At 39.8% G+C, this 22,499-nt stretch overlaps 1 protein-coding gene across 1 annotated transcript in view; it reads left to right on the forward strand.

The window, feature by feature from the left end:
• Positions 1 to 22,499, forward strand: part of FZD6 (frizzled class receptor 6) — a 36,575-nt gene that overhangs the window by 6,384 nt on the left and 7,692 nt on the right. Inside the window, exons 3-4 of the mRNA XM_065895180.1 lie at positions 17,936 to 18,132; positions 20,147 to 21,164. Of these exons, the coding sequence (XP_065751252.1) occupies positions 17,936 to 18,132; positions 20,147 to 21,164 (1,215 nt within the window). The remainder of the gene's footprint in view (positions 1 to 17,935; positions 18,133 to 20,146; positions 21,165 to 22,499) is intronic.

Consider the following 22,499-nt stretch of genomic DNA (forward strand, 5'->3'; position numbering starts at 1 on the left):
AACTGAATATACCTCAGCTTTTACTTTTAAAAAGTGTTTCATAGTTTCTCTAAAGAACTGATTGTGTTTTACACTTCCAACCCAACTGCCTTTGGCTCCTGCTGGTCCTGGTTGAATTTCCAGTGTTTACTATGAATTAACGTTAGGATGAGGGGCTGAAGAATTATCTGATGATTATGGCAACCAGTTGTGCCTTCTTAGCTACCAAGAATTTCATGTAAGTCAAGAGATCTATTTCCCTCCTCTTTTATGCCTTAGTTTTCATTATGTATGATAGTTATACTGGTTTATAGAATTTATAACATTTGTGGTCATTGCTGATCTGTGATTATATGAGATGGTTTAGGGCAGTGGTTGTCAAACTTTAGTTCATAGACCAGCAGGTTGTGAACTTGTTAGGAATGCAAGTTCATGGACCCCATTCCAACCTACTGAATCATGATCTGTGAAAGTAGAGTTCAGGAAACTGATTTAACAAGCTGTCCAGGTGTTTCTTATGAGTGTTAAAATTTGAGACCCAGTGGTTTAGAGCAGGGAATGCAGACATTTTCTTTAAAGGGGTAAATAATAAATATTTTTGGCTTTGCAAGACATTCACTCTCTGTCACAGCTATTCAACTCTTCAATTGTAGCCAATACAAATGAGTGTGGATGTTTCAATAAAACTTTACTTATAAAAACAGATAGTGCATCACTTTTGGCCCACAGACTGTAGTTTGCTGAACCCTGGTTTAAAGTACTTGAAAATGTTCTTAAGGATTACACACATAAAGCATGTAATAAAAATCATTATTGTGCATTCTTATTAATATGTTACCATATGTGTTATTTTCTTTCCAGATAATTTTAAGTCAAATTTATCACAAACCAAAGGATTTGACTGAGATATCCTGGTCCTTTAGCTTTGTTTCAGCGATTGCTTGAAAAAAAGGGACTTTGATTTTTTCCTTACTTTATTATCTGAGACTGAAGTCATTTGTATTACTACAAAGAGTTAATTTACAATTCTGAATAGTAACTTGGCTTTGTAATGAAAAGGATGTTGTACAGTCTAACTCTCCCAAGTGGAAAAACAAATGGTTGCTGGTTTTCCATTGTGTTGCTTTTTTGTTTCATATCTAGAGCATTGTTTCTCAAATTGTGAGGTTGATGTCCCTTGAGAGACTGATTTCATCCAGAAAGAGCTGAGACTGATCTAGGGAAAATGGAGACCAGAATTCTGTATTTTTCTTTTTGAATTGCCTTCATTAAGACCTAGGCAAAGCTAAGTCATGTATTGTGTTTGGAACAGCATGTGGTGGTTCTACTTTTGAACAGTCTAAAGGGAAGTGAGCCAGAAAAAAAACAACAAACTCCTTTCCTTTCCACCTGTTAGCATGCACTAGTAAAATGTCTCTACTCAATTAAAAATAAAGGGATGGAGAAAAACTGTATAAACAAACTTTAAAGAAAAAATCTGTTTCTATTGGTTTTTAAACATATTCATCTGCTTTTAGATGAGTCTAGTGGACCCCTTCCTTTCCTCCTTATTCTCCACTCTTCTACCCCATACAAAAGGAAAGAAAATGTTTAGTGTGACTAACCTCTTTATTTTTTAGGGAAGACTTTCTGAAAATAGGTGTAATTATTCTGAAAGTAAGCTATTGAGTCATTTAAAATGAAATAAATATAGAAAAGTATTCCAGATCAGTTGTGTGTATAGTGGCTACTGTTGGGTTTTAAATGTAGAAACTATAAACTTACCTTCCTTTCTGACATTGTACTGCAGTAGTAGGGAAAGTACCTTGACTAATTCTGAGTCTGCAGAATCAGGGTTAGACCTGTATGTGAACAGAGGACAGTATTTCTCCTGGGAGTCTCTGCTGATAGGCACAAAATCCCTAGGGTCATTCCTTGTTATTCCACAGTCTGGGATATTATTAGTTATGCCTTCAGGAGAGCCTGTCCGCAAAGAGACATGGTTCTTTTAGACCATGGGAAGACTGTTGTGTTGTGATTTTTTTCCTTTCCTTGAGAATGTGGCATGTAGATAATGAAGTTTTATTACTCTAGTTTGTATATATGTATGTATTCATTCATTAATGTTTGTTGAATGTGTACCTGAATGTGAATTATAGTTTTTCAAGTTACAAGTTTTCTTCAAATAAATTAGCTGCCCCTTTCTCTCTTTCTCCTCCTTCTGGGACCCTCATAATGCAGATTGTTAGTATGCTTGATGTTGTCCCAGAGGTCTCTTAAATTAAACCGTCCTCATTTTTTAAAAATTCTTTTTTTTGTTCAGCTTGGGTGATTTTCACTACTCTGTATTCCAGCTCACTGATCTGATTCTCTGTATTATCTAATCTACTGTTGATTTCTTCTAGTGTATTTTTTATTTCAGTTACTGTATTCTTCCATTCTGTTTAGTTCTTCTTTATAATTTTGAACTCTTTATTAAATTTCTCACTGTGTTCATCCGTTCTTCTCCTGAGTTTGTTGAACATCTTGGGATCATTGTCTTGAACTCTTTATCTGGTAGATTGCTGATTTCCACTTTACTTAGTTCTTCTTTTGAGGTTCTGTCTTGTTCCTTCATTTGGAACATATTCCTCTGTCTCCTCATTTTGCCAAATTCCTTGTGCTTATTTCTATGTATTGGGTAGGTAAGTTATGTTTCCCAATCTTGGCGAATTGGTCTTATGTAAGAGACGTCCTGTGGGGCCCAGTAGAACACTCCCCTCTGGCCACCAGAGCTGTATGCTCAAAGGGTGCCCACTGTGTGGGCCCTTCTGTTGTGACGGGGCTAACAACTGTGAGCACCCTGGTAGGTGGGGCTGGTCCCCAGCCCTGCTGGCTGCAAGTCCCTGCCTTGTGTGGTGGCTGCCAGAGGTAGTGGTACCCACTTACCACTAATAGGCTAGAGGGAAGACTCCAAAATGGTGCTTGCCAGGACCAGTGTCCTTGTGGTAGATTGAGCTCCCCAAAATGGATGCTGCCAATGTCTGTTTCTCCAGGAGGAGCCCCGGCCTTCTGCCTCTCTGGGAGCCTTTCTGAGATCAGTAAGAGGGTCTGACCCAGTCAGATTACTGCCTCTGCATTGGGAGTTGGAGTGTGTGAAGTTTTGCATGTGCCCTTTAAGAGTGGAGTGTCTGTTTCCTGCATCTCTCCAGCTCTTCTGTATGCAAGCCCTGCCGGCCTTCAAAGCTAGACATTCTAGGGGCTCATCTTCCCAGCGCGGGACCCCCAGGCTAGGGAGCCTGATGTAGGGCTCAGACCCCTGGCTCCTTGGGGAAAACCTCTGCAATTGTGATTATCTTTCCATTTATGGGTTGCCTACCCTGGGGAGTGGGTCTTGACTGTACTGTATTACTACTTCTCCTACCTGTCTCATTGTGGTTCCTTCTTTATATTCTTAGAGGTGGAAAATCTTTTCTGCTAGTCTTCAGGTTGTGTTCATCAGTAGTCACTCTGTAAAGCTGTAATTTTGGTGTGCCCGTGGGAGGAGGTGAGCTTAGAGTCTTCCTATTCCACCATCTTGGCCACATTCTCTAAGTTACAAGTTTTAAATTAAATAATTGACTCTTCAGTGGACAGATTATTCTGCAGTACCAACCACTTACTATATATCTTTGTCTAATTTCTAAAGGAAAGGTCTTTTGGAGAAATAGTTTAAAATTTGTCGTGCTCGCTAAGAACTACTTAAAAAATAACATGTTTTCTGTTGTGGAAATAATGCAAATTTCTGTTTTTTATTCTTGTCTTGTATTCCAGGCCCTGGTTTGCATTTTTTAAAAAGAAGTTGACTTGCCTGAGATTGGTCACATTCATGATAAGTGCCAGAGTTTGTACCACTTGATTATACAGTAGTCCATTAACAATCTCAAAGAATTTACTCAACTCTCGTAACCACTTTGACAGTATTTGCTCTGTGAAGTGTAAACATTTAAGGACCCCTTTAGATCTTTAGTGAGTCTGTTGCCTACCTAAGGCGCACCACTTTTTTTTTTTCAATCATTTTTTTAAACTTCTTCACTTTTTCTCAATTTTCATTACTATCACTAGAGGTTGGCTTTCTTTTTGGTGACATTTTAAAGTAAGAAATAAAGCTCTTACCACTTCTTGAGAGTTACTGTGTGACACCATGAGGAGAAAGCACAAATCCTGAGATGAGAATCAGATGCTTTACGGTCACTTGGCCTTGGTCACTAGTAAAGTGGCTTCTTCCATGTACCGGGGGATTCTGATTCATGCTTCAGGAAAGTGACAAATGTCTATATAACCTGCATCTTTATTGCTAAGGGAGGCAAGGTGCAGGCGAGATACTGCCACAAGCCCACTCTGCTTAGGCTTAGCTTTATGTATTTCTTAAAATCAAAATATTTTTCTTCTTTTGATCCCTCTCTATTAGCCTTTTAACCCAGAGTTTCTCTTCAGGATCTTATAGCACCAGCAACCCCGGGTCTATACTATGGTCCCTTCCATTATCATGTCATTAGATCATGGGGAGCTAGCTGGTGTGTTTTAAGGACAAGGTGCAGTATGACAGAAGTAGGCATTCTGAGAGTGTGAGTAGTACGCTCATGCTGCTTTCCTGTGTCTTTAAAATCTACTCCGGCCACTTGAAGAGGGAATCACATGGGCTACACCTGATGTCATAAATAGGTGACTAGAAAACACCCAGTTCATGAGAGGTCTTGGGCTGATGATCTCTAGATATCCCATAATTGTGTCCAATGTCTACCAGGAACCATTAGCAGAATCAAAGTGGAAGGTTCCTCTTATTTATGTAGGGTTAATCTCCTCATTGGTACATACCTATGGCCTCACCAGCTTTATGTCCTAAATATGATGGGCCAGCGTGATGTCCTGTGAAATAGTGATATGGTTAGAGTCTCTGGTCAAATGAAATTGAGGCACAGAGCTGAAGAGCTGCTATTACTCTAAGGTGGTGCTTCTCACACTCTGGTGTGCATCAGAATCATCTGAAGGGCTTGTTAAAGCACGGATCACTGACACCACCTCCAGAATTCCCGAATCAGTAGATCTGGGGTGGAATGGAGAATTTACTTCTAACAAGTTTCCAGTGGGGCATGCTGTTGCTGCTTCAGGGGCCGCTCTTTGAGAATGACTGCTCTGAGGCAAGTTGGGGAAGATGTGTTGCTGTCCTTGTTAGGTGAAAGTAAATTCCTTTTGGAGGAAAAAGCACTGGCCAGATTAGAGCTGCATATGTGTTGCCAAGGCTGTACTGATTTGCTATAGTAGAGAGATCACATCTGGGAAAGTACTTTAGCCATTTGATTAAGGTTGCTTAAGACAATGTATTAATAACATATCCAGTTAAAATGGACAGGTGCCACCGATTACTACCCCTGAATCTGTTTTTGATGATGTCACTCATCTCTGAAAGCCCTGTCTACAGTATTGCTTTTGATTTTCTATCATGGTAGAGGGGGACCTCTAATGTTTTTTGTTTTGCCACCTCGACCATAAAAATGTTTATCCAGGAAGCCAGTATGGTGATTGTGCTATTGTGAAATACAGCTCTTTGAAGTAGACACACCTGGGCTTGGGAAATTACACTGGGTTGGGTTTGGGATCTGTTAGTTTGCATCCTTCTCTGGAGTTGCCCCTGTGTAATCTGAAATTGGCCCCCGTACACGGAGGGCAGGGAGAGACCGAAGAGGCAGAGCACTCCCGATTGGTAGGTGGCAGATTTAATAAGCAAGAAAACTTACATATGAGGCTTGTCTTGGGTGGCCACAAGAAGAGTAGATCTCCGCACCCACCCGCCAGAATCTTAAAAGTTTATATAGAGGCCTTCACTGGTGTCAGTCACACATACCGTCCAGATGATCTCAGCACCACTTTACTCTCAAGGCTGAGGCCTCGGGCAGCTTGTGGTGCGGGGAAGGCCAGTGGAACATACCTTCAAAGGACAGGAGAGGGGATGAGGGACTTCCGTTTGCCAGGGTCCAGCTCATGGGTCATGTCCTCTCGATTATCTCCTCCAACAGGGTCCCACCAAGCCCCTGTAAAAAGCCCAGTCTCTGAAGCTAGCACGTTGAATCTAGAATCAATACACTCCTATCAGTATTAGCACCATCTAAAATTTTGTTCTTTCCTCCATAATCCAGCATCCTCAAACCAATATAAATGTATAGTGTCTTACAAATAATGTATAATCCTTTTTTTCAGATTTAATTTTGACATGACCCTCCCAGGGCATGATGGGGTTGAACTCTTCTTATAGATTGAGACATTGAAGCGTGGTGGGGATGGGGTATGAGGCTATTTATTTGCTTCTTACAAAGTAAATCTTTCAGATGAGTGCCTCAACAGACCAGGGATGAGGGTCTGCTTTGAGGGCTGGGGGTTCAGAGTCCTGTGTGGGGACTCTGAACCTTGTCATGTATCCCTGCTTCAGATCTTGACGTCACACTGCCTTCTTATCACAATATCACTGGATCTCCAATGTGAAAGGGAAGCAAATTTAACTGCTATAATTTGGCAACCTGCAGGATCAAACTGTGCCTTTGGTTTTCACCTTCAGCCTTGAGATAGTAAAGTGGTGCTGAGATCACCTGGACAGTATGTGTGACTGAGCCCAGTGAAGGCCTCTATATAAACTTTTAAGATTCTGGCGGGCGGGTACGGAGATCTGCTCATCCCAAGACAAGCCTCGTATTTAAGTTTTCTTGCTTATTAAATCTGCCACCTACCAATCTGGAGTGGTCTGCATCTTTTTAGTCTTTCTGTTTCACTCCACACCTTGAGCCAAGAATTCAGGGATGCCAGTATGTCGCTCTCTTCCTAAGCCGAACAGCGCCCCTAGAAGCACTCACTTCAGCCCATAGTCCTTGAATACGTGATGGTCTTTATACCTTTCTCTGCTTGTCTGGCAGCAGCCACTCAGCCTTGTCTTCACTGGGCACATAATTCTAAGAAGTTCTTTGAATCTAAGTGATTATAAGGATAATACAATTAGTTGTTTTTCTGCTATATACCATGGGCTGCCAGATTTCCATCTTTAAATACTGACAGAATGTTTGCTCGCTTTTGACCCCAGTTAGTCCAGAAAACCAGTTCTAGAATTCTTCCCATTTCACCGAGGTCACTTACAAATTGTTCTTTATATAATTTTTATGCCAGTTGGTCTTCTTGGTTGCAAACAATAGAAACCAACTTTGACTAACTGAAGCAGAAAATGGGTGGATGTTGGGTAGCTTGTCAGATCAATGGAGAGGCTGGAGAACCAGGGAGAAGCATAGGGAACCAGAACACAGCTAAGATCATACCATAAGATCAGTCTGTCACCAGTGCCAATGCCAGTGGACACTTCCTGAACCATTGTCCCTGGACACTTATTTTGGCACTGTGGGTATTATTGATCCCACTGCAACTGCCTCAGATAATCTGACTGTTCTTTTATACAAGAATCTCAATACCTGGAGCATCCACCTGGCCAAGCTTAGATTATGTCCCTATGTTTTTGTTGTCAGGTTGCACCCCTGCATCTGTCCTTAAGCTTCTGTAGCATACCACCTACTTTGGGATTCCCCAAAATAGGACTGCTGGGCAGATGGATATGGAAATGTTCATTGTAAAGCTCAGTGCAAGACAGAGTTAGTTAACTAACAAGGAGAAAATTTCACTGTGGTACCTACAGTTGCTTTGAAATTTATGTCCAGCTCTGCAATTCAAGTCTTTGTTACCCTCTTCATAAACTTTCTGAGCCATAAAGTGTCCTTAGAGACCATCCAGTAGTTCATCATGTTCATTTTACTGATGAATGCTCTGAGACTCAAAGACAGAAAATTATCTGCCAAAGGTGACACCAGCAGTTAATGACAGAGCTGGAACCAGAATTACAATGCTGGTATTATTTCCAGCAAAGGATTATATAAAATACTCCATGTATTTTGGTTCTCATTGTCTATATATCATAGTTTGGCTCTGCTCTTTTTCAGAATGGAGGTATAGTTTGCCTTCTTAATTGCCCTCTTCTTTCTTGTTCTTGCTAGTACTGATAGTAACTACCACAGGATTTCTACCAGGAACTGACCATTTTCTTAAAGTTTCCTACCTTTTATTTCTCTGAGTGTTAAAAGTATAATCAACAGGACTATTTTAATTATTACTTAATGCTAGAATTTCAAAAGCAGCATTGATTTTTTTTTATGCTGTGGTTAGTTATTGGGTGAGTTTCTGAGCCTTCTTTGAGAATAAAATTTGAAAAGGAGAAATTCTTGCATGAGACCATGAAGGCTCTGGGTTACTGAGAGAGTTAAAGAAGGTGTGTCGTTCAGGGAGGAGAGAGGGAACGGACTGAAGAGCCTAGAAAGTTTGAATCATTGCTCAGTTCATGGGTTTACATAGCACTTACCATGCTAAATACTAGTTTAATAATATGATATTCTGAGTATAAGATTAAGGACACAAGGGCTTCCCTGGTGGTGCAGTGGTTGAGAGTCCGCCTGCCGATGCAGGGGACACGGCTTCGTGCCCCGGTCCAGGAGGATCCCACATGCCTCGGAGCGGCTGGACCCGTGAGCCATGGCCGCTGAGCCTGCATGTCCGGAGCCTGTGCTCCACAACGGGAGAGGCCACAGCAGTGAGAGGCCCGCGTACCGCAAAAAAAAAAAAAAAAAAAAAAGATTAAGGACACAAGAAATGTCACAGTGAGTCAGGTTAGTAGTCTTTCCATCTCAGTCAAGGTTTGGTTTCTGAGAATGATACCTAGGACATTTTGTGGAAGAACATAAAAGATTCCTGTCAAGAATTTTATTTAAACAATTAGGGAAATATGCTCATTCTGTTTTTTCAACCATTTGGGATGAGTTCAATAACAGGCTGACTATCCATTATTTAAAGTGCTATTATTTGTTCTAAAATTATCTGTTCCAGGGAATTCCCTGGTGTCCTGTGGTTAGGACTCCAAGCTTGCACTGCAGGGGGCACGGTTTCGATCCCTGGTCGGGGAACTAAGATACTGCAAGCTGCGTGGTGTGGCCAAAAAAAATTTTTTTTAGATAGATTGATTGATTGATTTTAAAAATTACCTGTTCCAGAATTACCTGCTTCAGGAGGTACATGTATCATCTGAATATGATAAACATAGTTTGAGGTTTTACTGTCTTTGATTAATGTGTCCTGTGAACATTTGTTGAGTTTTGTTTCATGTTAGAAGATTCTCAGTCCTCTTTTGATATCCTTCTTCCCCTTCACTCTTATTGGCATTCCTGCCTGTCTCATGCTTTGGGGAAGGGTAATTTTCAGGGAGAGTTGGGTGGCAACTTAGTATCAGAGTTACAGAGGACAGATCTGGAATCATTTGGACCCAGGTTCCTATCCTGGTTGCCATTTACTACTTATGTGACCCTATGAAAGGTGCTCTAAGAGCCTCAGTTTCCTCATCTGCAAAGTGGAGATAAGAACATCCCTCTCAGGGACTTCCCTGGTGGCACAGTGGTTAAGAATCCGCCTGCCAATGCAGAGGACGCGGGTTCGATCCCTGGTCCAGGAAGATCCCACATGCCGCAGAGCAGCTAAGCCCGTGGGCCACACCTACTGAGCCCATGCGCAGCAACTACTGAAGACTGTGCTCCACAAGAGAAGCCACCGCAATGAGAAGCCTGAGCAAAAACAACATCCCTCTCACAGGATTGTTGTAAAAACAACTGGTATATGAGAAAGCACAGTGCCTAGTTTATGATAGGTGCTGAATAAATCTCATTTATTATTAGTAGCATTAGCTCAGGAATAAGGGCACTTAATTCTAATTTAGGCTAGATTTGGGGATTTCAGTAACAATTTCAATGAGAAATTGGATTTCATTTTCTCACTTGTAATCTGAGAAAATGGATTAGCTCAGTAGTTTTCAAACTGTGATCTCTGGAGGTGCTTTGAGGTCACTGGTGGGGAAGGGGAGTGGTGAGAGGTGTCTCAGAGGGAGGGCTTCCTGTTCAGCGGGAGCAGCTGTGCTTTTATTTATTTAATATATTAAGCTTCTTTGTAACCTCTTAAAGAAACTAATCCTTGGCAGAATGCACACACATATTTTAAAAACAACAGTCTTAAAAGTCTACTCAGGTCCCTTCCAAATCTAAAAAAATTTCTTTATGTCTATTAGTTTGCAACATAGCTTGAACATTAGTGACCCACATTAGATCTGATCTGAAGACATGTTTTGTTTGTCCTGTACATTATTTTAAATGTTCACATTAAAATTTTTTTAAATTTGGAGATTTCGTGTACAAATCGGGTTCTGTTTTCTTACGAAAAATTGAAATGCCTAACAGCTCTGTGCTCCCACTCTCCAATAACAGTCCACTAGAACTGAGTAGCAGCTGCTCCCCAACTACTCCTGCTGTCTTATACCCTTCTGAATTTATCTGCCTGGCCACTGAAGGTATTTGAGTTTTCAGCATCTGATTTATCCCTGCAGATTGCATGAACAGCAATGTTATTGGATTAACCAGTGTTGGCACTCTAGAAGAATTAAACAGAGGATGTGACTTGCATGTTTGCCCCATAAGAAAATTGTTCTAATATAGCAAAAAGTACACGTGTTACTTTCATTTCGTCTGCCCTGGACAATAATAGTTCTTAAGTGCTGACCATCAGTTTATTTATAGCTATTGTAGAATGGCTTCTGAGTTAGAAGAATTAAACAGTGTGTTTTAATTATTTCCATCATAAGAGTTGATTACCAGACACTCAAAATTTGTAGGAACTAGGCTTACTTGGAACAGGAAACAAAGAGGTAAATGCTACCAGTTGCCCATGCCTCCCTTTATTCCACCTCAGTCGAGAGGAAGATACACAAGCTGGGCGTTCTCCCCCTCCAGACAGAGAAAATTGAGAAAAGTACCCTACTGTTTGCTCTCCAACAAGCTCTTGTTAGGTGGCAAAGGTCTAGGCCTCAGCACCATTCAGATAAGGGAGATGCAGTGTACAACCGTGGCAGCCCTGTCTTTGCTCAGTCTGCCCCATCAGGGCAGGGTGAATTCTCCACTGGTCCAAAGTCCTCCACAGCTCTTGTCCTCTAATTGTTGAGTGGGTTCTCTACGTGCCCTTTAAATGAGACTTGTTAATTGTAGTATTGTAATCACATCTCATATTTACTTATTAATTTTTTTTGTCTGCTTGGCCTTTCATTTACTAAGAAATATGAATTGAAATTTCTGATTGTGATCATGGAATTGTCCACTTCTCCTTGTAGATTTGTTGCTTTTCATTTTACATATTTTATGCTATTTTATTAGGCGTATGCAGTGCTCAGCAATGCATTTTAATGTATATCTGTTGCAGTTTATCTAGAATCTGAATGTGTTGTGGCCAGAGATACTTAATTGGTCACAGTGCTGAAAATAGAAGTCCTCATTCTCCTATTTATTTTTCAGAGATGTCTCAGTGTTCGTAGCTCACTGATGAGACCCTTCCCGTTTTTTTGTACAGCTATAGATTTTTTTTTTTTTTTTTTTTTTTTTTTTTGCGGTACGCAGGCCTCTCGCTGCTGTGGCCTCTCCCGTTATGGAGCTCAGGCTCCGGACGCGCAGGCTCAGCGGCCATGGCTCACGGGCCCAGCCGCTCCGCGGCATGTGGGATCTTCCCAGACCGGGGCACGAACCCGTGTCCCCTGCATCGGCAGGCGGACTCTCAACCACTGTGCCACCAGGGAAGCCCCTGAATCAGATTTTTGAATCCAATTTTTCGTCTAACTCTACATGTTCTCTTTGGATAATTACATTCAATTCTTTCAGTTACTGTTTTTATAATGATGACTTCCACATCTATATCCTTAACCTAAAGTCTCTCGCCTACAGAGCTCTATTTGTTTAACTTCCTGTTAGTAGACATCCACACTTAAATGTCCCACAGGTACTTCATACTGTCCATCAACAGGTGAATGGATAAACAAATTATGGTATAGCCATACAATAGAGTACCACTCAGCAATTAAAAAGAATGAAGTATTGATACACAGAACAACAGGATGAATCTCAAAATGATGCTGAGTGAAAGAAGCCAGACAAAAAAGAAAATATACTGTATAAATTTATGAAAAATTCTAGAAAATACCACTCTTTAGTGACAGAAAACAGATCAGTGGTTGCCAGGGAAGGTTACAGGTCGGGGAAGAGGGTGTTGATGAGAGGGGAGATAAGAGGAGGGATTACCAAGAGGCAAGAGGAAACTTCTGGTAGTGATGGATGAATTTGTTACCTTGATTATGGTAATGGTTTCAAAGCCCATCAATGTGTGGACTTTATACACGTTCAGTTTATCATACATCGATTGTACCTGAATAAAGCTGGGAAAAAACCCTCATTATTAACGACTTTTAACAGAAAAACAATAATCCCTGTCCACTGTTTTCTATCCCCACCCAGTCCTCCTCCCCAGTGGCAGCCACTTTGAACTCTTTTAGGTGTTCCTCTGCTACATAGGCCATATTCTACCTAATATGCGTAGTGTGTTATTTGGATTCGTCAGTTTAGAACTTCAGGCAGTAGACTTTTAGTCTTTCCTTCATTATGGTAGTTGATAATATATTTCTCTTACTTTACCACTTTTACTTCTCCTCTCAACCTCTTAATACAATTTTTTTTCACTGCTGAATCAAGTAGTATACTTTGATTGCATTTATTTCCATAAAACCTCGCCCCCCACATAGTTAATATAGCAATTGCATTTTTCCCCATTTGCTTTGTTTTCTGTGTGCCTATGGTTAATTTTTTTTTAGATATCCCAGCAGACCTGTTAGACATATAGCAGTAATTATCTCAGATGTTCAGAATATCATATAATCTGTCAGTTCCAATCCCCCACTCCCATCCCCTTGGAGATCTTCCTCCTTCAGCTGTCTGTCCTCCTATCAATATGCTCTGACTTCTTTCTGGTCTAAATGCGTAGCTGTCGTGCTGTGGCTTCCTCTTGCCATGCTTAGTGTTGGATCAACTAATTCCCGAGTCCCATGTCATTTTCCTTCCTAGTTTATTCATGTACTCCTTCAGTTGGTTTTAGGAATACTACATCCTCTAGTTGCTTCCTAAAAAAGCATATTTGAAAGTTAAAAATTTTGCTTCCTTACAGGGCCAAAAAGGTCATTATTTTACTGTCACCTAAATGTTTGGTTGGGTATAGCATTCTAGGTTGAAAGTAATATTCCTTCAGAATTTTAGAAATTATTTCTGCATTGCCTTCTAGCATCTGATATTACCAGATAGTCAGAATTTAATTCCTTTGCATGTGACCTGTTTTTTTCTATCTGGAAATATTTATGATCTTTTCTTTATCTTGATGCTCTGAAATTTTTGGACATGCCTTGTCATTGTTCATTCATTGATGTAGATAGTTATTGTTTATTCAGTAAATATTTATAGAGAAATCACTCTACACACACACAGTTCTAGGCACTGTGGATACAGCAGTAAAAAAAAAAATAGATAAAATCCCTTCTGCTCCTGGAATTTACATTCTAGTGGTGAAGTTAGAAATTAAGAAATAAACTAGTAACATAATGAAATGTCACATACTGATAAGGACTATAAAGAAATACAAAACATAATAATGGAACTGAGAATGACAGTATAATTTTTTATGTAGGGTGGGCAGGGAATGCCTCTCTGAGGTAACCGTTGAACAGAGACCCAGTTGAGCAGATACACAAGCCATGTGACTACCTGGTGGAAGAGTGTTCTAGATGAAGGGAACAGCAAATGCAAATGCTGAAGCAGACATATACATGGAATGTTGAGAGGCAAAAGGCCAGTTTGGTGGCAATGGAGTAAGAAAAGGAGTTACGAAATGAAACTGGAGACATAGCTAAGGGCCAGGAAATTTAGGGCCTTAAAGGACTTTGAATTTTTTTCTATTGGGGTCTTTTGAACAAGGACAAACTTGCATTTTAAAGAATCACATCAGTAGGAGTATGGATTGGTACAGAAATTGTAAGATTAGCAAGAGTGGTTAAGTAGTGAGTCCTGTTAGCAGGCTATTTCAGTAGTCTAAGGTGAAATATATACTGGCTGAGATGTAGTAACTTAATAACAGTGAGAAGTGGTCAAATTTGAAATATATTTTGGAAGGAGAGCCAATAGGATTTGCTGATGGACTGGATATGGGGTGAGAGAAAGAGAGGAGTAGAGGATGAATATTTAGATTCTTGGCCTGAGTAACTTGGTGAATGGTGGTACCACCATTACTGAGATGGGGAGACTAAGGGAGTGTTTGGGGGATAGGATGTAGTGGGTTTGAGTTGTGTTTTGGACATGGTGGGTTTGAGATAATGTGTTGACAGCCAAGTGGAGTTGTCCAGAAGGCAGATGGTCATTCAAGTCTAGGGTTCACAGGAGAGATGGAGGCCAGAAATAAATTTGTGAATCCTTCATGTATAGTTGGTATTTAATACCATGATTCTGGATTAGTTTCTCCTGAGGAGTGGGAATACATAGGGTAGAGGTCTGAGGATTGAGCCCTGGAGCTCTTCAATACTGAGACTTGAGAAATGGAAGAAATCAGAAAAGGAACAGACAGTGAGATCCGTAGAAATTCAGGAAAATTCATATTCTAGAAGCCAATTGAAAAAAGCGTCTCGGGAGGAAGACAGGATCCCACTGTGTCAAATGTTGAAGAGTTGAGTAGGATGAGGACTCAATTGACCATTGGATTTGACAATCTGAAGTTTATTGGTAACTCTGACAAGCTGTTTAATTGAAGTATGGGGACAAAACCTGACTGGAGAGTGGGCTTAAAAGGAAATGGAAGAGCAGAATTGGAGAAAGTGGGTAAAGACAACTGTTTTCAGGGTTTCTTCTATAAAGAGGAAGAGAAAAATGAAGTAATAGCTGGGTGGGGGTGGGAATGTAGAGTCAAGGAAAGTTTTTTTTTTTTTTAATTTTTGGCTGCATTGGGTCTTTGTTGCTGCACGCGGGCTTTCTCTAGTTGCAGCGAGTGGGGGCTACTGTTCATTGCGATGTGAGGGCTTCTCATTGCGGTGGCTTCTCTTGTTGTGGAGCATGGGTTCTAGGCTCACGGGCTTCGGTAGTTGTGGCACGCAGTCTCAATAGTTGCGGCTCACAGGCTCTAGAGCACAGGCTCAGTAGTTGTGGTGCACAGGCTTAGCTGCTCCGTGGCATGTGGGATCTTCCCGGACCAGGGATCGAACCTGTGTCCCCTGCGTTGGCAGGCGGATTCTTAACCACTGTGCCACCAGGGAAGCCCAAGGAAAGTTTTTTTTTTTTTTATGGTGAGAGATAATAGAGTAAGTTTGTATGATGGGGGAATCACTGTAACACAGAGGGGGAAATTACTGCAAGAATAGGAGACAGGACAGTTACCAGAGCAAAGTCCTTGACTAGACAAGTGGGAAGAGATCCAGTGTACAAATGGAAGACTTGGTTGGTTAGGAGTTCAAGTTGTTCATCCGTTTAAATAGTGAAGGCAGAGAATGTGGATAAGCTGCAGTTAGGTTTGGTGCCTTTTGTGAGAGAATAAGGAAGTTGTCTTCTGGTTATTTCTGATTTCTCAGTGAACTAGGAACAGAATCATCAACTGAGAGGATGGGGTGTGGAACTGGAGGTTTGAAAAAAGAAGAGAATGTGAGAGAGATCTCTGTAAAAGAGAGTTCATTGACTGACATTTGAGCCCAGAAATGTTTTAGTAGCAGGATTGCAGTGTGCTGCCAACCTTTTAAGTGTGGAAACTGGTATCCTTCTGTTCTGAGAAATGTTCTTAATTTCTTCTTTGATTATCACCCCGACTTGCATTTTCCTTGTTTCTTTCTGGAAGTCCTTTAGTCAGGAGTTGGGCACTTGGAGTGATCCTCCTATTGTCCATCTCTTCCTTCAGCTTTATGTTCTAATCCTTCTATAGAGTTTTTAATTTCAGCTCTTACTATTTTTAAATTTTCCATAGCATCTTATTCTTTTGTAATGGAAGCGATAGCTTCTCACTTAAGCTATTCAGGGTTTTGTTTGTTTTGTGATTTGTTTTCTTCTGTTCCCTGCATAGTCTCTATTTCCTCCAAATTTCCTTTTATCTGCTTGCTTGTTTTGGTCTCTGTCTTTCATGATGCTTTCTTCAAATGCCTGATGATCCTTGGCTGCCCATTCATGTTTGTGGGGCCCTGAAAAGCTCTGTGTGCATGAATGGGACTGGTCACCGGTGGGCTTCGTGGTAAAGTGAGCTTGAGGTTGACTAGCTTTTTCATTGTCAATGTGTAGAGAGAGGTCTTTTCTCCAAGACTGTTGGGTTTTTTCAAAGATTGGGGATGGTAGGTATATGCCTGTTTGCCAACCTTTTGGGAATAGAGCAGGAAAAGATGAGGGCTTCCTGTTTCTGTAGGTAGACTCTTACTCAGTCCCCCTTTCGTCACTGTGGATTGTACTTCTGCCCTGCTCTGTGCCTGATACCCAAGTGCAGAACGTCTCTAGTGCCATCTCTTCTGGAAACAGCTCTGGTAGAATGCGGTGGTCATCTGGCTGCCTGGGTGGGGATGGGGGGGTGACATAGTGAGGAAGTAATTTTGTAAACATTCCTCCAATTTTAGCCTTTTATGCTACTTGGTGCTTCAAAGAACTGAGACTCTCAGATTCTTTAGGGCAAATCAGCTCATTCTCATGTGAATCCCTCCACTCCAGCTTTGTCCCATTAAGTGACTTATCACTCCTCTAATAGCTTTCTGTCGCTCAAAGTTTAGGGCTTTCTTTTTTGTTGTTTTGTTTCATTTTTGTTTTTTGGAAAACTCAGATATGCTAATGTAGTTTCTCTTGTTCACTTACTAATAGATTAGTACCTTTTTTTTTCTTTATTGTCATATTACTAAGGAAGCAAGGCGGAGGGAAAGGAGATAAACATATGTGCTCAATCCACCATGTTTTTCCAGAACCTATCCACACTGTCTAAACGGTAATCACAATAACTAATATTTATTGAGTACTTACCTGTATGCCAGACACTGTTATAAATGCTTTACATTTATTAACTTAGTATTCACAATGATCTTATGAGACAGGTACTGTTATTATTGCCAGTTTACAGATGAAGAAACTAAGGCACAGAAAATTTAAGTAACTTGCCAAGGTTATAAAACTAGTAAATGTGGAGCTAGCATTCAAACTTAGCTGTCAGACTGTAGAGACACCTCCTGCTTACAACTCTCCCATAGTATCCCACTCATTTTTTTTGTTTTGTTTTGTTTTTTGCGGTACGCGGGCCTCTCACTGTTGTGGCCTCTCCCGTTGCGGAGCACAGGCTCCGGACGCGCAGGCTCAGCGGCCATGGCTCACGGGCCCAGCCGCTCCGCGGCACGTGGGATCTTCCTGGACCGGGGCACGAACCTGCGTCCCCTGCATCGGCAGGCAGACTCTCAACCACTGCACCACCAGGGAAGCCCCCCACTCGTTATTTTTAAATCCAAGCAATTTAGCATGTCATCTGTGCTCCCTATGATCAGGTCCAGAGAACCTCTCCAGTCTCATCTCTCTCTACTCTGCCCTTGACTTCACCTCTTTGACCTTATCTTGTAGTCATACTGGACTTCTTGCCCTGAATACTCCATGTTCTTGTGATCCTCATGCCTTTTTCATGCTGTTCCCTCCACCCCAAACATTCCTTTATTCTCTAGAATGCACAGTAAAGTGTTAAGGTATTTCAGCATATATTTACATATTAAATATTTGTATGATCTATTTCATCTAGCAGTCAACTCATACTTTTGATTTGTTTTGATTTAGCACGTCTTCTTGAAAAATGCATAGTTGAATAAAATAATATTTCACTGTGTATTAAGGGTTCTTATGTCTAACTAAACAAAATTATCTCCTCAAATTTGATTATATTGAGAGTGGGATTTAAAGATTCTTTTGGAGACTAAGTGAAAAAGTATATACCAAAAAATTCATTTGTTATATTAAAATGTTTTCTAACCTTATCTTACTGTTTTTCTTAATAGCTTTTTCTTCCTCTTGCAAATCTGGAATGTTCACCAAATGTTGAAACTTTCCTTTGCAAAGCTTTTGTACCAACCTGCACAGAGCAAATTGATGTGGTTCCACCCTGTCGTAAATTTTGTGAGAAAGTGTATTCTGACTGCAAAAAATTAATGGACACTTTTGGGATCCGATGGCCTGAGGAACTTGAATGTGACAGGTAAATTATGTTTTCAGCTGAAAGCTACTGATGATATTTCAATATTGGTATTAATTTTCCAAAATATTAGTGACAGGCTTTCATTATTTAAGTCAGCAGCTGTTTACTGCACACTTAATATATGTTAGGCACTTACTATATATCAGCACTGTAAACAGTGGTGAGCAAAACCAGACTTGGTTCTTGTTTTCAGGGAACTCACAGTGGGGTGGGAGGAACAGAGAGTAATCCAATAATCATAAAAATAAATGCAAAATTACAACTGTGTTAATACAACAAGTGAGGGTGCATAGTTCTGTGAGAATGTGTGATGGTGCCTTTGCCCTAAACTGGGGAGAAATGGGCCTTATTATCAATTCATGGACCTTTTTGCATCTGTCTTGATTGATTACTTTTATCTCCTATTCTCTAGATGTTGGGAGCTTGTAATTTGAAATATTCTACTAACATAAAGACACCTCATATAATAGATCTGGGAAGGAAGGTGCCTCCCTTTTTGTTCTTATCTGTAGACTGAAGAAACTACAGACCCTTGTGGAACTCATACATTTCTGGTAGATACCTGATCACTTTCCAGAACAACTTAGTACATAGTAAAGGTGAAGATGCTCATGCCATACATCTTAGGAGTTACCCTTCTATAGAAACTTTTTCACAAACAAGGAATCGTATGCAAGAATACTTATTGTAACATTATTCGTAATTTTTTTAAATGAGAAAAAGTCTGAAAGTCCACTGTAAGAATGATAAGTAAATTGTGATGTACTTACACACTAGAATACTACTATACAGTTTTAAGATGAATGCAGTTGACCCACATCTGTCAATATGGATAAATCTAAAAATTATAGCGTAAGTAAAAAAAAAAGTATGATGTATATAGCACAATGTCATTTATATAAAGTTCAAAACGTGTAAAATAATACTATATAACATTGTAGTTGGAAAATAACATAGTAAAATATTTAAAAATGCATGAGGAGAAATAAAAACTGAACTTGTAGTAATGAATATTTTGGAAGAGAGAGAAAAGAGAATAGGACCAGAAAGGAGTCCAGACTGTATGTGTAATGTTATATTGCTTTATTTAAAAAGATATAAAACAAAACTGACATACCACCTTTTGAAAAAGCTTGTAGATACATCTGTGTTGTTTTTATGGGCATATGTTTTATTATTTTCTATTCTTATCTAAAGCGTATTTCAAATGCTTTCTCCTTAAAAACCTCCACTAATTTCTAAACTATGTAGATCCTCCAAAATAATTCTGGTGTGTGGAGACAACTCAGTGATAAAGTTCTGCACAAAACAGCAATATCCCTTTCTATCTCTCCGGTCTGCCCATAAACAAGGGAGACAAACAGCCACACTGCAACAAAATGGTGATGTGAGTTAAGCTGGTCCTCGGCCTTCCTCTTCTTGCCCTTCTTTATGAACTTAGGTATCACTTGAACTCTGTCCTCTCCATCCGGGAAATGATCTCATTTCAGTCATTTTAGTTGTCATCATCTTACTATGTGGCTGATCTACTTTGCTCATGGACGCTAGAAAATAAAAACTAATTTCCCCAAGACATATTTCAAATGCTTAAACAGACAAGCCAGCATTTTTTTGTCTAAAGAATACCAATCAAGATACATTCTTTCTTAAGTACTTAGTCTTGAAACCAGAAATTATTTAACAATTATTATTATTTTTTTTTTATTTAACAATTATTATTTTTTTTTTTATTTAACAATTATTAATTGACTGTTTTCTGAGTAAGGGAATTTTCATGTTCACTTGCCTGATACTTAATATATTTGTTAGTGTGTTGGGGCCTCATTAGCACCTACAAGTTTTTAGTCAACTTCAAAACTTTCTCCCCAGCTCTAAAGCTGTAATCTGTTTAAGCTCATATGTCTTCCCATCAGTTACGAATGCATAAGGAAATATCTTATAGTTGGAAAGCAGAGTATTAAAATAGTGACTCAAAAATGTCAACTTCATGTATTATTTTTTAAAATCTTTACAGATTACAATACTGTGACGAGTCTGTTCCTGTAACTTTTGATCAACACACAGAGTTTCTCAGTCCTCACAAGAAAACAGAACAAGTCCAAAGAGACATTGGATTTTGGTGTCCAAGGCATCTTAAGACTTCTGGGGGACAAGGCTATAAGTTTCTGGGAATTGACCAATGTGCACCTCCATGCCCCAACATGTATTTTAAAAGTGATGAGCTAGAGTTTGCAAAAAGTTTTATTGGAATAGTTTCAATATTTTGTCTTTGTGCAACTCTGTTTACATTCCTTACTTTTTTAATTGATGTTAGAAGGTTCAGATACCCTGAGAGACCAATTATATATTACTCTGTCTGTTACAGCATTGTATCTCTTATGTACTTCATTGGATTCTTGCTAGGCAATAGCACAGCCTGCAATAAGGCAGATGAGAAACTAGAACTTGGTGACACAGTTGTTCTAGGCTCTCAAAATAAGGCTTGCACCGTTTTGTTTATGTTTTTGTATTTTTTCACAATGGCTGGCACCGTGTGGTGGGTGATTCTTACCATTACTTGGTTCTTAGCTGCTGGGAGAAAATGGAGTTGTGAAGCCATTGAACAGAAAGCAGTGTGGTTTCATGCTGTTGCATGGGGAATACCAGGTTTTCTGACCGTTATGCTTCTTGCTATGAACAAAGTTGAAGGAGACAATATTAGTGGAGTTTGCTTTGTTGGCCTTTATGACCTGGATGCCTCTCGCTACTTTGTACTCTTGCCACTGTGCCTTTGTGTGTTTGTTGGGCTCTCTCTTCTTTTAGCTGGCATTATTTCCTTAAACCATGTTCGACAAGTTATACAACATGATGGCCGGAACCAAGAGAAACTAAAGAAATTTATGATTCGAATTGGAGTCTTCAGTGGCCTGTATCTTGTGCCATTAGTGACACTTCTTGGATGTTACGTCTATGAGCAAGTGAACAGGATAACCTGGGAGATAACTTGGGTCTCTGACCATTGTCGCCAATACCACATCCCATGTCCTTACCAGGTAAAACCTATCATTTGTGTTATTTCACTATTTAATTTTAACATGGCAAATGTTCCCTGGAAATATCTTTGAATTAGTCATGACCATAAAATTAGATTTCAGGTGAGAAAATCCAATAGACAGAGGGAGTTGTTCCCTACGCCTCAGTTGAAACTAGGGTAAGTGTCCCAAAAGTTCTTTCCTGAAGTTTTAGCTTCAGTTACAATAGTAAAGTGCCTCCTTTAGCTATTCTTTTAAAAATTAAATTGGATTGCAAAGGCAAATGAATAGTACTGCAGAACAGAATCAGAGGAACAGGTCTTGTCATAGGGAGAAAAAGAGAAGTAACTTGCAGGATTTCCCTGGCAGTACAGTTGTTAGGACTTGGGCGCTTCCACTGCAGGGGACCAGGGTTCAATCCCAGATTGGGGAACTAAGATTCTGCAAGCTGAACAGAGCAGCCAAAAAAAAGAGAGAGAGAGAGAAGTAGTTGTTTTTAATTCTTCAGTTAGTTGGGGAAACCCTTATTTGAGTTTATAATAAAATGGTATATATCATCTTATACTTTGCTTGTATATGCTTATAAAAACAGAACTTATGCCGAAACCACCCTGTCATTTCTTATGACAAAACGCGCAATTAAAACAAAATACGTTTCATATGTTTCTGATGCTTCTGGTTGGATTAAAGTGGTGATTTTAAGATTAAAAAAATAAATATCTGAAAATAGAAAATCTCTTAAAGCATTTTAGTTGAGTTTTTTTAAATAGAAACTTTGTTTTTAATAGATTTTATATATTTTCTTGAATATTTATATATGGTATTAACTAATTATATTGAGTGTGAGTGCTGTCATGTCATCACAGTGTATCAGATCAAACAATGTGTGGGCTGAATTATTTTACATAATTTATATTCTAGAAAATTACTGCACTGTAACACAGTGAAATCTATTTTACATACTGATATGTGGGGATAATGGTTTTACTTGCCTTACATCCTGTCCATAGTGTGTTATCCATTGTCTGTTTTCACTATATGATTAATAAGCGAGCTCCCTTAAAGTGATACTGCTGTATTAAATGTCTCCTAGATTCCTCAGTATTTTTGGCAAACTAGGGGGGGAAGGCAACTGTAACATACTACTAAAAAGTTTAAGATACGTGATTTTTTATTATTTAAAAAAATTTTTAATTTTTGGCTGTGTTGGGTATTCGTTTCTGTGCGAGGGCTTTCTCTAGTTGTGGCAAGCGGGGGCCACTCTTCATCGCGGTGCGCGGGCCTCTCACTATCGCGGCCTCTCTTGTTGCGGAGCACAGGCTCCAGATGTGCAGGCTCAGTAGTTGTGGCTCACGG

The sequence above is a fragment of the Phocoena phocoena genome, chromosome 17 (assembly GCF_963924675.1).
Source record: "Phocoena phocoena chromosome 17, mPhoPho1.1, whole genome shotgun sequence".
Taxonomy (NCBI): domain Eukaryota; kingdom Metazoa; phylum Chordata; class Mammalia; order Artiodactyla; family Phocoenidae; genus Phocoena; species Phocoena phocoena.